The 13,999-nt window shown below is 44.9% G+C and overlaps 1 protein-coding gene across 2 annotated transcripts in view; it reads left to right on the top strand.

Annotated features, from left to right (window-relative positions):
- LOC133365310 (sodium channel protein type 5 subunit alpha-like) overlaps positions 1–13,999 on the top strand; it is a 351,981-nt gene that overhangs the window by 271,742 nt on the left and 66,240 nt on the right. For both annotated transcript variants that reach the window (XM_061587000.1, XM_061586999.1), the window contains one exon: positions 8,340–8,486. In XM_061587000.1, the coding sequence (XP_061442984.1) occupies positions 8,340–8,486 (147 nt within the window). The remainder of the gene's footprint in view (positions 1–8,339; positions 8,487–13,999) is intronic.

Below are 13,999 nucleotides of genomic sequence, written 5' to 3'. Positions count from 1 at the left end.
TTTTGTGCCTTTTGAACTGATAACGGGAGAAATTAGCATTGCCAATGCTGTCCTCTGCCAAGTTCTCCCACTTAAGACTAATTTTAAAAACAGAACCCTTAGAGGAATTAAGCTGTGTATTTATTAGAGGAAAGGAAATTGGACGGGGAGATTTGTATGACTATAGGGACTGGAGAGGCACTGAATATTCATCTGTAATCATTGCTGAGGGGGAAAGGGTTTTTTGGGGGGATGATATAGGGTCTCCATAAGCCATAATCGACTTGAAGGCACAACAACAGCAATATACTTTCAGTGGCAGCTGGTAGCTCCGTGTCATTGGGGCAGTGGAATCTGCTCCTTGTTTTAGTCTGAACTTTCAAGGAGCTGTCCGAGGTGCTCTGAATTCTGGGGGGGAGGGACGGGGAGAATAATTTTCAGGCGGAGAGTCACATTTCATCATGGGCAAATGTCTGGGGACTGTGTGCCAATGGTGGGGCCAGACGCACAAGTGAGCAGAGGAACAGATTCCGGCTGTGCAAAACCCAGCCCTTTCTATGGCAGACACACATCTCTCCATCTTCCATTCAGGCAAAGGAGAGGCATTGTCGTAGACCAAGGATGCATCCCAGCCAGGCGAAAGTACTTTGGGCCATGGAGCAGGGAGTGGCCTGAGGAGAGGGGGATGCAGCTTTGGGAGATTCCTGAGGCTCAGACAGAGAGTCCCCCTGGCCTGAGGTTCCCCAACCCTGGTGTAAGTGGTCTACACTGAAAAGTATTGTGACTGAGTTGATTGTGGGTGATCTGGAGATGATGTGCTGTTTGATCTGTGATGGACACACAATTTATGATGCTGCCATCCTTTTTCAGATGACATTCAGCATGCAGTGAATGTGCAAAGGGACCAGAATTCGGATCACGGCAGAAGGTCCCAGTCTATGCATGTTCATTTGACAGTTGGAATAGAGCCAACGCATGTTTGGGGCTCTCTGCTCAATCAGGAACTCCTCCCTGCTTTTTTTAAGGGTTCCCAAACACATGGAGGAAACTCCCACATATGTGCAAGTTGCACCTGTGTAAATTCTGTTTCAACTTTAAATTGATTGCATAGAGGTTGAACGCAGGGGTTAGCAGGTGCAATCCTGATGCCCACCTTCATGGGCTCACTGAACGTTGACTATCATCTGAAAAGGACTGCGGTCAATGACAAGCATGTGTGAACTGGCCTTGAGGGCACAGAAACATTGCATTACTGTCCTGGGATCTATGTTACGAAGAGCAGTATCGAAATTGCCTTTAATAAATAAATCAGCCTTCCCCAAACTAGTGCCCCTCCAGCAGATGCTTTGGACTCCAACTCCTATCAGCCCTGGCTACTGCTCATGCTGGCTGGGGCTGATGGGTGTTGGTGTCCAACAACACCTAAAGAGCTGCAGGTTGGGAAAGGCTGAAATAAATATGTAAGTAGGCGTAAGGAGAAACGTCAAGTTCTCTGTTTTTACTGTGATGGTAGATCTGTGTCTGGGCTCTTCCTCTTCAGACTATAGGTGTGAACTCATTTGACTGGATATTCCTCTGTAGGGAAAACTTCCCTGCATATGAAAAATGAGATGCCGTGTAGAATGCTAGGCTAAAATCTTTCTGCTTAAGATGCTTGTTTTGGATGTGCAGGGGTCGTTAAACTGAAAGGAATGGGGGTTGTTTTATGTAGAATATGTATATCCCATCTCTTTCATTCATCGGGATCCACAAGGCTATTCTGTATGGTGAAGCACTCAGTCAGGTGAGCTCCCACCTGCAGCCTCTAAGGGTAGAGATCAAGCACAGGTTGACCTCTTCATGGAGAAGTAGGCTAAAGTTATACCATTTAAACTCCTATCTCTGAAAACAACTCGCGGAAACCTACACTCGCTCCCTGCCATCCATTTGTATGCATGAATTTATTGCCTCGCTTCATGTTTTCTGCTTTATAAATTATGAAAACCACTGATTCAATAAATATTTGTATAATGAATACTGCCTTGGCAACTCAGCACTTGACATAAAACAATTACAGACAAATTACATAAGCCTCCCGCAGCCGGGAGCCTTTGCAGTCAATAAAAGTACCATTGTTGCAGCAAACATAACAAACTGTATGGAATTTAAAAGAAATCGATACATAACATACATACATACGTACACACATGCTTAAGCTTAGCCTTCTCCTTACTGAGATACTAGCTTAGCCTTTTCCCTACTAGTTTTTATAGCCCTGTTCAGAAATTACCCTCCAGACATAGGACTAATGGATAATTCATTCAAGGAGCTCGCCTCCTAACTCTACCCCCGAATCCCTGAACATCCACATATTTAGCATAGACCACTCAAAGAGAGGAATCATTTGCCTTCACCTGAACATGTGTAGGTCCTCTACATGATTGGAACCTCTGCATGATCTTGGGGATCCCGATTGCTTGGAGCACCTATTTTATTTATGATCTCAAATGGATATAACAATGATTTTTTAGTATATCAAATGATCTCAGGGCAAGGGGTTCACAAAAACATAAAGCAACAGTTCCAGAAACAAATTTAGTTACAAGGCAAGAGCAGATAAAGTAACAAATAACCATAAAACATCAGTGGTTCATTACAAAATTCATCTGCAAAAGCAACCATTCCTGAATGCCCAGGGTATGGTCTAAAGGCACAGGAGGCCATCACCTTGCTGGAGCTAAGTAGGGCTTGATCTGGCCAGTGCCTGGATGAGTGGCTACCTGGGAACCACATGTGCTCCGCCTTCGGTCCTACAACAGAAGAAAGAACGGGATAGAAAGAGGAAGGTCCAACAAGAGATGGATTGATTCCATAAAGGAAGCCACAGGCCTGAACTTACAAGATCTGAACAGGGTGGTTCATGACAGATGCTCCTGGAGGTCGCTGATTCATAGGGTCGCCATAAGTCGTGATTGACCTGAAGGCACATAACAACAACAAGAAATGTAAGAAAATTAATGCAGAATAAATAACCAGATCTTAACCTGGTGCTGAAATGAAAACAAAGAATGTACTGGGTAGATCTATGTATATCACCTGAGTGTGAATAGATCCCCCTTTGCAAAAATCCATGCTCAATATGTGGAGCTTGAGGATGGTTAGCCAATGGTCTGATTCCGTACGAGTCAGCTTCCTATGTTCTATGATGCTATGAAGAGAAAGATACCACGGCTGGGGGGGGGGTGAATTCAAATCCCCACTCAGCCATAGAGCTCAGGGTGGCTTTGGGCCAGCCACTTACAGTCCCTCAGCCTAACCAACCTCACAGGGTTGTTATGAGGATAAAATGGGGAGGAGGAAAACCATGTATGCCACCTTGAGCTGCTTGGAGAAAAGGCAAAATATAAATGTAACAATAAAAATTAAAATGTTATAATTTTTTTTTAGAAAACATGCTGGGAGAAGCAGGTAATGAAATGATAGAATTTATTTATTTTTCACCTTTATATGATACCCTTCAACCCAGGACCAGTGAGAAGAGTTGGGGTGGACCTCATGAGAAGAGGGGAAATTTTCCCTGTGCTTCTGGCTGCTCAACGCAAAGATTTAACTCCTGTGGGTCCTGAGGAAAAGACTAACCCCCCACTTCCAACTTCAGGAACAAATCCTGAGATGTAACAACTCTGTCCCCACTATTTTTTCTTTCCACAAGTGGATTTTTGGCTGTAACCCTGCACCGACTTACCAAGGAACAAGCCCCACTGAACTCAATGGGCTACTCAGAACTGAGCAGACACGTATAGGATTCTGCTGTTTTGGGTCACATTTCATTGATTACGAAAAGCCCCTCAAGAGTCTCTTCTGCATTTTATTGTATTTCACGTAAAGCCCCAATTAGTGTGAAAGAACTGTATGAATAAAACTATTTGTACTATGATTGCAATTTGCTTGGGGGAGGGAATGTCAATTTTAAAGAAATGAAAACGTTATACGACTAATTTCTTGCTTGGCATAAAGGTTCCTCCTTACATATTATAGGCCATTTCTGATGGAGAGAAATCCCAGCTTCCCTGATTGTAATAAAGTGATCTTTTGGCCTGCAGAGAATTCATTCAAAGACATAGACAGCCTTTGCACAGAGCACTTTCTTAAGCACAGGATTCAGTCTTGGGCTTGAAAAAAAACCAGTTTATTATGTCAAAATATACATTGAGTCCCATGCCCTTTACAGCAGGAAATCAGTAATTTAATTTCAAATAATTTTACTATGGAATCAGAGCAGCGTTTGAAAGGGGGTGGTTAGTATGAACTTGGCAAACTGAAAACATTTATTTCCCCACCTCCAAATTACTTAACCAAAAAGCTTTCTTTTGTCTTTACTGCTATTTCAGTTTGAAACAAAACATTGTTCTCTGTTTTTGGTATGCTGTTCCCTGCAGGGAGCTAACTGTCCAAGCATGGCAGGTGGGCTAATAATCGTGACATCAATAATATTAGGCTCATCAAACATGTGCAATAAAACATGAGAATGAGGTGTGAACCAAATGCAAAGAGTTTAAAAAACCCAATTCTGCTTGTAATTGCTTTTCAACAGTAGGAAAGCCCCTCTGAAGCAAATCACTGAAACCAGGTAAAGCTTTAAAAAAAAAAAAAAAAAGTTTTAGGGTTTTTTTAAAAAAAAAAAGTTTTAGGTTTTTTTTAAAAAAAAAATTGCTTCAGGCAGCTTCATGACGTAATAGTTCTATGGGGAAGATGCCTGAGATGTATGACGGCCACTTACACATCACCAAAGGGCGGGGGGCAAAAGAGGACACAGATTTGCATAAAATTTGTATACATTCATTTATATGTATCAATCCAAATTTGTTGTTGTTATGTGCCCTCAAGTCGATTACAACTTATGGCCACTCTATGAATCAGCGACCTCCAATAGCATCTGTCATGAACCACCCTGTTCATATCTTGTAAGTTCAAGTCTGTGGCTTCCTTTATGGAATCAATCCATCTCTTGTTTGGCTTTCCTCTTTTTCTACTCACTTCTGTTTTTCCCAGCATTATTGTCTTTTCTAGTGAATCATGCCTTCTTGTTATATGTCCAAAGTATGACAACCTCAGTTTCATCATTTTAGCTTCTAGTGATAGTTCTGGTTTAATTTGTTCTAACACCCAGTTATTTGACTTTTTCACAGTCCATGGTATGCATAAAGCTCTCCTCCAACACCACATTTCAAATGAGTTGATTTTGCTCTTATCCGCCTTTTTCACTGTCCAACTTTCACATCCATACATAGAGATTGGTAATACCATGGTCTGAATGATCCTGACTTTGGTGTTCAGTGATACATCTTTGCATTTGATGATCTTTTCTAGTTTTCTCACAGCTGCCCTCCCCAGTCCTTGCTGCCTTCTGATTTCTTCAGTATAAGACCTGGCTATGCTCCCAGGCATTTTAATCGTTTAATGTTATAACTTTAAATTTTTTATTTTGTTGCTGTTTGTGTTTACTGTTTGCAGGATGTTTTTATTGTGATATTCTGTATTTTAACCTTTTTGTACACCGCCCAGAGAGCCATTCGCTATGGGCGGTTTATAAATGAAACAAATAAAAATAAATAAATGAAACAAATAAAATAATGACTGTGCCGAGGTATTGATAATCCTTGACAAGGTCAATGTCCTCATTTTGAATAGAAATACAGACCGTCTCAACATGGTAGGGAAGACTGTGTTCAGGTGATCTGTTCGTCTGCCCAGTCTATGGTCCAGCTGCCGACTTGAAGGCCTTTGCTCCTGTTCTCCCTTCTTACATTTTTAAAAAACTCTTTAAACTGTACTTGTGCTGCCCTCTGTAAAGTAGGACACGTGGCCACCTTGCTGAGTCACTGACAACACCTATGCAATGAGAATGGCTTCTCTTTTCCCTCATATAGAGCATTTGGGCATGAATAGTTTCCTCTTTTATGTTGGGAGCAGGGTGTGGAAGTTGGTGCCTGCGATCCCCAGGCTCAGGCATTCCTGTGCATGAGCAAGTAATTAGGCTTACTCCCAGGGGAGTGAGCATAGGACTGCACCTGTAGTGGCAGGAGAGGCGAGCATTGAGAGCCCCCAAATTCTGCTTTGATTGTGGGAGAAGACTTTCTTTGTTTAGACCTGCTTTGAAGGTCTGCTCCCAGGAAAACTTGGGTGAGGGTCCAGAAACACATCCCCCTTGGGGGGGTTAGGATGGTCACCTGCAGGAGTGAGCATTGGGCTTTTGCACCCAGTTTTCCTGTGGGCCAGTTTTGCAAAATTGTGTCAAACTAATGAAGATGGTTTGCCTGGACTTTCCTCATGAGCTGCTTTGAAGAGCAAATTAATTAATTTTCACTTAATTCTTTCGGGGGAGAAATAGACGGTTTCATTTCTGAACTGCTCTAACGTGAGTTGGGGACAGGTCCCTTATCTCTAAATGCCAGGGACCGTCCCTCAAGCCACCATGGCTCAGAGGGCAGGAGAAAGGAACAGACATGGAGCACTGGGCTAGCCTCCCTTTGCCCTTCTCTATCCTCATCTAGCTCAGCAACCTTCTCTTTTCCACTTGCGTGGCTCAGGCCGCCATGTGGGCACAGGGTTATTCCACAGTAGTCTTGATGTATAACCTTGGGAGATCTTGTATCCTGGTGTTATGGCCTAACACGGGGTGGAGCATTCTTGGAGTGATCAAGAGGAGGAAAAGATACACTGGGACCAGGGCAGGGACCATTGGCTTGCAACAGGGAGGTGCTGAAGCAAGAGGCTTCAGCACTTTTGACAGTGACAGCTCCACCTCCTTAACTCCAGTTACAACAGAGGAAATGCTGGCTGGCCAGGAGCCAGGCCTTTCTCCTCCCCTCCACCCCCCTCTTGGCCACCACCTCCTCTAGAGGGGGAGGAATCTGGGGCTCGCTCCAGACGGATCTCAATGATGAGCTGCCACTTTGGGCCAGGACACGCAGACCGCTGCTCCAGCATGCACAGATAGCCCCAACTTTTCCAATTAAGAGGAGTGGTCGCGTGCTCACACAATCCCGTTCAGTGAAACCTTCCGCTGCACAAGTAGAAACAGCCAGAGTTTGGAAAAGTTACTTTTTTGAACTACAACTCCCATCAGCCCAATCCAGTGGCAATGCTGGCTGGGGCTGATGGGAGGTGTAGTTTAAAAAAGTAACTTTTCCAAGCTGTGGAAACAGCCTACTCCGAACATAGGGTCTCAAGGGGCATGTCTTATTTCTGCGACAACATCTTAGCTCCGAGTAGTCACTCCCAGTTATGCTGTATAGAAATGCAGAATCCTGTCATCTGTAAGCAGATCTATGAAGCACCCTAAGCTGAAAATACCACATTACACATAACAGAGCAAAACATACTGGTGAGTCTGAGACTGAATCCACTGGAGTTGGCTAGGATACCTTGAGTACTTTTTGCTTAGCTAGAAGGGGTCCTTGACTACCTCTTGCTTTCCTTGATGGGGTATAGAGAGGGGTGCATGGGTGTTTGTAGAAACTAGCCTACTGTATAAAGGTAATGTTTACATTCAGTGCTCCACTCCCACTACTGCCATATGGCCCCTGAAAGGGGATGTGGCCCTCAGCAGTGGAGACTGGTGGCTGGGATGTCATTGGGGCAGTGAATCCACTCTGGGTTTTGGTCCAAAAACAACTCAAACAGAGATGGAAATGTGGAAAACTGAACTTAAGAGTAGAAAAATGAGAAACATAGTAGCCGAAATGGACAGATTTCTCCATCCCTAGTTATAGGCCAGAAGTGCAAGCCAGGATCAGTGTCCCAAAGAGCACCTCGGTTGGTAAAGGTGTCCTGGAGAGAGGAACAGGTAGAAGGTTTGGGGTGTGTTGAGCAATCTGGGGGACGTTTTGCTTGCAGAGTTATGATGTGGAGTAGGAACAGGCAGGGGTGTTTCAAGGAACAAGATCTGCCAGCTACACATGAGAGAGATGCTTTGATGAACCAAGTCAGTGCTATCAGGAAGGGGAAGTTCATGAAGGGGCAGGTAAGGCCCGTCTGCGATCAAGCACAGGGAAAAACTTAGAGCAAGGCAAAGAGCTGAGTAAAGCCACTTTGGCCAAATGAGGTTTCCCAAAGAGCTGCAGTAGCTCAAAGGTCTGCAGTTTGAATTGTGACCCTGTCAAAGTGCAATGGAAATTATTGTAAAAATGGCATCATTAATTATGTGTAATCTTGTTTCTTCACCCTCTGTTGCCCTAAGGTGCCACTTTTAATAAGCGTATTGGAAGCTGATTTTCTGTTCTCACTGGACTATATCCGTGTGAGTGTGTTCTGCTTATGAAATGAGCATGCTACAAAAGAAAGGGGAAAATAAACCCATTTAAGATTATTTCCACCAGGACAAGCAGCAGCAACTGAAGGGGCAGCGCTACAAAAGCCCAGCCGTTCAGAGTCAGGCCTCCGAGATTTGTGAAGAGTTAAGCGAGTTGCAGACGGACAAACAGTCGAAGGCCGAGCCTCCACTCCCACCAATAGAGCAACAAGAGGTAATGGTTCACGGCATTTGCTGCCTGCCTTTTGCATGCCGTACCTTCCCTGAGCTCTGCCGTGCATGCAGTAGACCAGCCTTTCCCAACCAGTGTGCCTCCAGATGTTGTTGGACCACAATTCCCATCTTTCCTGACCATTGGCAATGCTGGCTGAGGCTGATGGGAGTTGTAGTCCAACAACATCTGGAGGCACACTGGTTGGGAAAGGCTGCAGTAGACCCTGTGGATCATGCTGTAAACCGCCCAGAGAGCTTCGGCTATGGGGCAGTATATAAATGTAATAAATAAATAGATCATTTTATTTTTAAACAAACCCGTCTATTGTCAAAAAAGAACAACGAGGAAGGACCACTGTAGCTATGATAAGAACTGAGAATAGAGAATTCATACCATGTCTAGGGGAAGAATTCAAAGATGCACCATTTGAAAAACAAAAACTGGTTGCCACTGCTGAGAAATGGGTTCTCAGCAACAGCGTGGCTGGTATCATAGCTATAGTTAAACCAGAGACTTTGGAGGAAGTGCATAATTGCACAGCACACATACAAAAAATCCCTGTTTCAGCACAGATGTGCTTGACGGTCTGTTGAACGTGGCTGTCGGTTTCCATCCTAAGTATCTGCATGTTCAATTAAGAACATAAGAAGAGCCTGCTGGGTCAGGCCAATGGCCCATCTAGTCCAGCATCCTGTGCTCACAGTGACCAACCAGTTGGGAAACACACAAGCAGAACTGAGTACAAAGAGCATTCTCCCTTCTCCCTAGTGTGAAGAGAGAGGGAGAAAAGCTTTTCTCTATCCACTTTTTCCATGCCGTGCACTTCTATAATGTCACCTGGCAAACATTCTCAAAGACAACCATCCTACAGAGTGACTTGCATGGGAAGCAATGTTGCATAATTGGAGGTGTCCGACATTTCTGCTGGGGGTGGAGCCATTCCTACCACTCAGCTGACCCAGTAAGCTGCTTAAAAGGCACCTTGCCTGCTCAGTCTGTCATAGGGACATCTGATATCTCCAGCAGCATGGTATAGCACAGTGGGGAGGAGAGCCTGGCTGGGAGTCCAGAGTCTGTGAGTTCCAATCCCCGCTCGTGTCTCCTGGGTGTCAAGGGCCAGCTAAAGATCACCCCCACAGGGAGTGGCTCAGGGGTTACGTGCCCTACCACCTGTGCAGCCGTGGACAAGTGGCATAGTCCCAAGGAGCCCAGTTGCCCCCCAGCTGGCAGTTGCAGACAAGGAAGGGGCTGGCTTGTGCAGCTGTGGCAAGCTGAGCAGGCCCTGGCCAGCTGGGGAGGACTAGCCTCAGAGGGAGGCAATGGGAAACCCCCTCTGAATACCATAAAATCCCTATTCATAGGGTCGCCATAAGTCGGGATCGACTTGAAGGCAGTCCCATTTTTCAAATTGCAGGCCAGGTTTTTATGAAGTTGAATATTTAGCAGGGTTTTGGGGGGCAGGGAATGTACTTTATACCACATGAGAATCCATCCTCCATACTGACTAAATTCACTTAAAACTGAGAATAGCTGCACTGTAAATTTGTTGTTGTTGGGGGCCCGGCTTCACTCTATATGAAATAAGGTGGGGAAAGGAAAATGGCATCCTTTGTAGATGGAATACTGCCATTGGGAGTGGAACTTTCTGAATGACACAGTGACAGGAAGTAGCAGCAACAACAAACTCATTTTCCTCCCCCACCTTTAAATGCATCCATCCCACAAAACAAATGTCATCTCCACAGAGCACAATTAGATTCTATTTGTGACTGTTTAAGAGGGGATCAAAGAGCATAGCACCTGTTCATGGAATAATGAAAAATGAGGCAGAAGTTCATGTGAGGTGACAAATGCCAGCATGAAAGAGCAACAACGCCCAAATGGTGCTATTTTTGAAGACTCAGCTCCATGTGGGACAGCACATACCACTGGACCCAATAATTAATGGCCAAGTCCTGTGAAGCAGGCAAGGACTTAACAGCGTGGTCCATCTTCAGGAAGTATGTCAACAGCTTTGTCAACTCTTTGTCAAAGAGTTTGAGACAATGTCTCAAGGAGACTTTATACCCAGTACAGCCAGGCTGAAAGTTCAGATTTCTGGATTTTTGATTCAAACTTTCTGGAACAAGGGTGAAATTGGGGAGGGATTTCAGGAGGCAGTGAAGTTGTGGAAAAGGTTTGGAAAGCTTTCTGATCTTTTTCTCTTTTTTTAACCCTTAGCAGCTGCAGTAGAGGAACTCTTAATGGTGGCAGACATTGCTTTCCCAGAATGCCCGAGAAGTAGCAATGTGTGTGTCTTTTTTTTAGTACCTATGAGGTGGTGCAAGGGCTGTATTGCTGCCTCCATTCCTGTAATTTTTTAAATCTCTCTTTAAAACTTAAAAATTTGATCATCCAGCCACTTACAGCCTGGAGCACCTACTTCATGGGGCTCATTGCCTCCCCACGCCTTGAACGGAAACACAGCAAGCCCCCCTAGGAGCAACAACATTTGATGATGTTCTGTCACTCCCAGGGAGAATTGTTGAAAAAACATAGCAACCCCCATGTAAACATGAAGGTAGCAACGCAACCCTCAGACTGCCTCGTAAAGGAATCCTCCAGACTGCAGTTTCTGGAGTGAACTCATGATCTGATCCAGACCGTGATCCGCCCAAGTCGAATGCGGTGAGCCTTCTTAGGAATCCAAGTTTGCTGGATTCCTCCCTGATCCCGATGTGCGGAGGGGTGAAGGGTCAAGCAGCAACACACAGGGAGAGATCCACCTGCTCAGAGATGCTACGTGTGTCAGCCATGATGCCCGGCCAGTTCGTGCTTGGTGTTGGTCTGAAAGAAGTTGTCTTACACATGCATGGGGACGGGGACCCTGTTGACCAGGGATTCCTGTTCCCATACCGGAAATCCTACATGCAAGTAAGGCAGTTCCCTTCAGACTCAAGCCAACCACACACTGGCTGAGGAGTGTGCCTGTTGTCTGCCGAGTCACTGAGGGGGCTTTTCGACTAATAGTTTGATGTGCTCGTAATATCTGGTTAAATTATGTGCCTGTTTTTGTACGTAAAGCAAAGCTTCAAATGCATGAAGAAGGGGAAGGTGCTGTTTCCCTCTCTCATGCCTGCTATCAGGCCTCAGGTGTCTTCAGTCCAGCAAATAAGGCAATATAAGGTAAAGACCTTCCTCATTGAGCTTTTCTAGACCCCCCACCCCCAGCTAGCTCTCCAAACTAGTGAGTGGGCATCAGAGATCTTCCATCGCAGCAGTGACTTGAAGAAGCCATTTCAGTTCCTGCATCCACTCTGGAGTTTTGGAATAGCCCAGCCCTTTGCTTTCCCCTCTCTGCAGTTCCACCTGCTCCTGTTAAACTGGTGAATTGCCAGGGTTTTTCAGTTTTCTTATTACTTATCTCTACATACATAGAGCTATTGCCCTTACCCTTTCAGCAACTGAAGCTTCTTCCCTTTTCTTTGCAGCTGACAGTTTTTGAAAAGGAGATATATCACATGCGCCTCATTGCCCTCCGCAAGTCTTCCTTAATGGCCATTGTGGAAGGAGGGCCCTCCTGAGCTCAAAGCAATGCTTCCCAAGTGCCCCACTTATTAAATTAAAACCACAGTCCACTCTGCATTCGCCCCCACCCCCCAAAAGAAGCTTTAATTGTGGTGTGTGAGAGAGTAAGATTTATTCACCTAAGACAAGGCCACCTGCAGCATCTCTGCATCAGTTGCTGCCCTCAGGGGTGGCCCGTGAAGCAGGCAAGCCCAGATCAGCACCTCAAGTTACCAGTAGCTCAATATTTCCTATTGATACCGCAGAAATGTTTCACTTCCCCCAGCCCCCACCTCTTTACATGTGGGTGACTTTAAAATGGCTCTTATCCCTTGCAATGCACTCTTATTTTAATTGCTCTTGTCCATTTTTGGTTTCCCTCTTATCCCTCCTGTGGCTGTACTGCTGAGTTCTGCATATATGATTCTCTTTCCTTTTGTCACTGTCAGGTTATCAGGCTGGGGCTTTTGCTTGTGGTTCTCTGTTTACCGGCTAGGTTAATCTCGGGTTTTCCGTTCGGAGCCTCTGCTTCTGCTTTCTTCAGAACTGATGCCAGGGACAAGGCTAAATGAGATGTGAGGTGGGGATTCTGGTGCCCTTTTTGTTCTTAGAAGTCTGAAAGAAGCTTTGGGAGAGGCTGATTACCTCTTTCCTCCAATGCCCTTTCCCCAAAGAAAACGCCCAAAAGTGGCCATTTGCTTTCTGGGAGGGGAGAGAGGAATGTTGTCCCCAGCCAGCCAGCAGCATCATGGAGGGCATGAGTGTGTCTACACTGAGGGATGTGGAGAAGCACTCTGTCACAGAGCACCAGATCCCTGATCGTCAAAGCCGCTCCTCATTAGCAACAAAGCACTGCAAGCAATCCTGATTATGGATCTTCCACAGTGTGTCTAGCTTAGTCCGTCTTTTCAAAATGTGGCGAGGCAGTTCCAAATCCTTCCCACCCACCCCCTTTTTTTAAAAAAAGGAAGGGGTACTACCCACATAATGGAAAGAACTCAAGCTGCAATCCTAAACACTAGCCTCTTTGTCACACCTTCCTTGGAGGCTGATGAGATGCAAAGGAGGGTAGAGTTTCTGTAACTTCAGCAGTGTGTAGGAAGGAATGTCCCATGAACTGACATTCCTTCTTCTACAGAACTGTTAAGGGGACAGGAGCCCTGTGCTCTTGTTTGAAATCCGCAGGATGGTCCACCTTGCCATTCAGAGGTTAGAATTTCTCAAACATTCAAAGAGAGGAAGAGAGGAAGAAAAGATTTGCCTGCTGGCTTCTGATGTCACAATTGCCCTTAGGTACGTTGAGAGTAGGGATGTGCTAGAATTCAGCCCAATTTGGATTTGGTAGTGAATTTTCCATTCATTCACTTATTCTCAGTCATTGCTGATAGGATTTTAATGTAGTGAATTTCCACTGCTATTTTTGAAAACAGACTTAAAAAAAACCCCTGCCTCTAAAATATCTGATAATTTATCCATATTTCTTTTAAAAATATTGATGTTTACTTCAAAATATCAATATTTTAAAAGGAAACAGATATTTCCTTTAAAAATATCGAGATCAATATATTTTTTTCCGAGCCAGCCCCCCCGCCCCGATTGTTAAAAGCAGAGGCTAGCAGATGAAAAAACAAACTCAAATTGATGCCAGCCTGTTAGGATGATGGAATCGGCATTGGCCACAGATCCCATCCCTCCTTGAGAGAGTCTTTTTCTTACTGCTGTTCCCAGGAGAGGGGCAGGGCATTTGTGGAGCTCTCACTCAGGTAGAAAAGTTACCAATTCCCAGAACTCAGTCTGTTACCTTCCCCACTCTCTGAACGTTTTGATGACATCTCTCCTGTCCACACTGGTGAAGCAATTTAGGAAGAGAAGACAGAAAAGCGGGCATCCTCATTTGCAGGGATCTGGAATCTTTTATGTTTCATCAATTTCTAAGGGCATCTCTAGATGAGACATTGGAGACCTAT

The sequence above is a fragment of the Rhineura floridana genome, chromosome 10, assembly GCF_030035675.1.
Source record: "Rhineura floridana isolate rRhiFlo1 chromosome 10, rRhiFlo1.hap2, whole genome shotgun sequence".
In the NCBI taxonomy this organism is placed as follows: Eukaryota; Metazoa; Chordata; class Lepidosauria; order Squamata; family Rhineuridae; genus Rhineura; species Rhineura floridana.
This window is presented reverse-complemented; position numbering and strand designations above follow the sequence as displayed.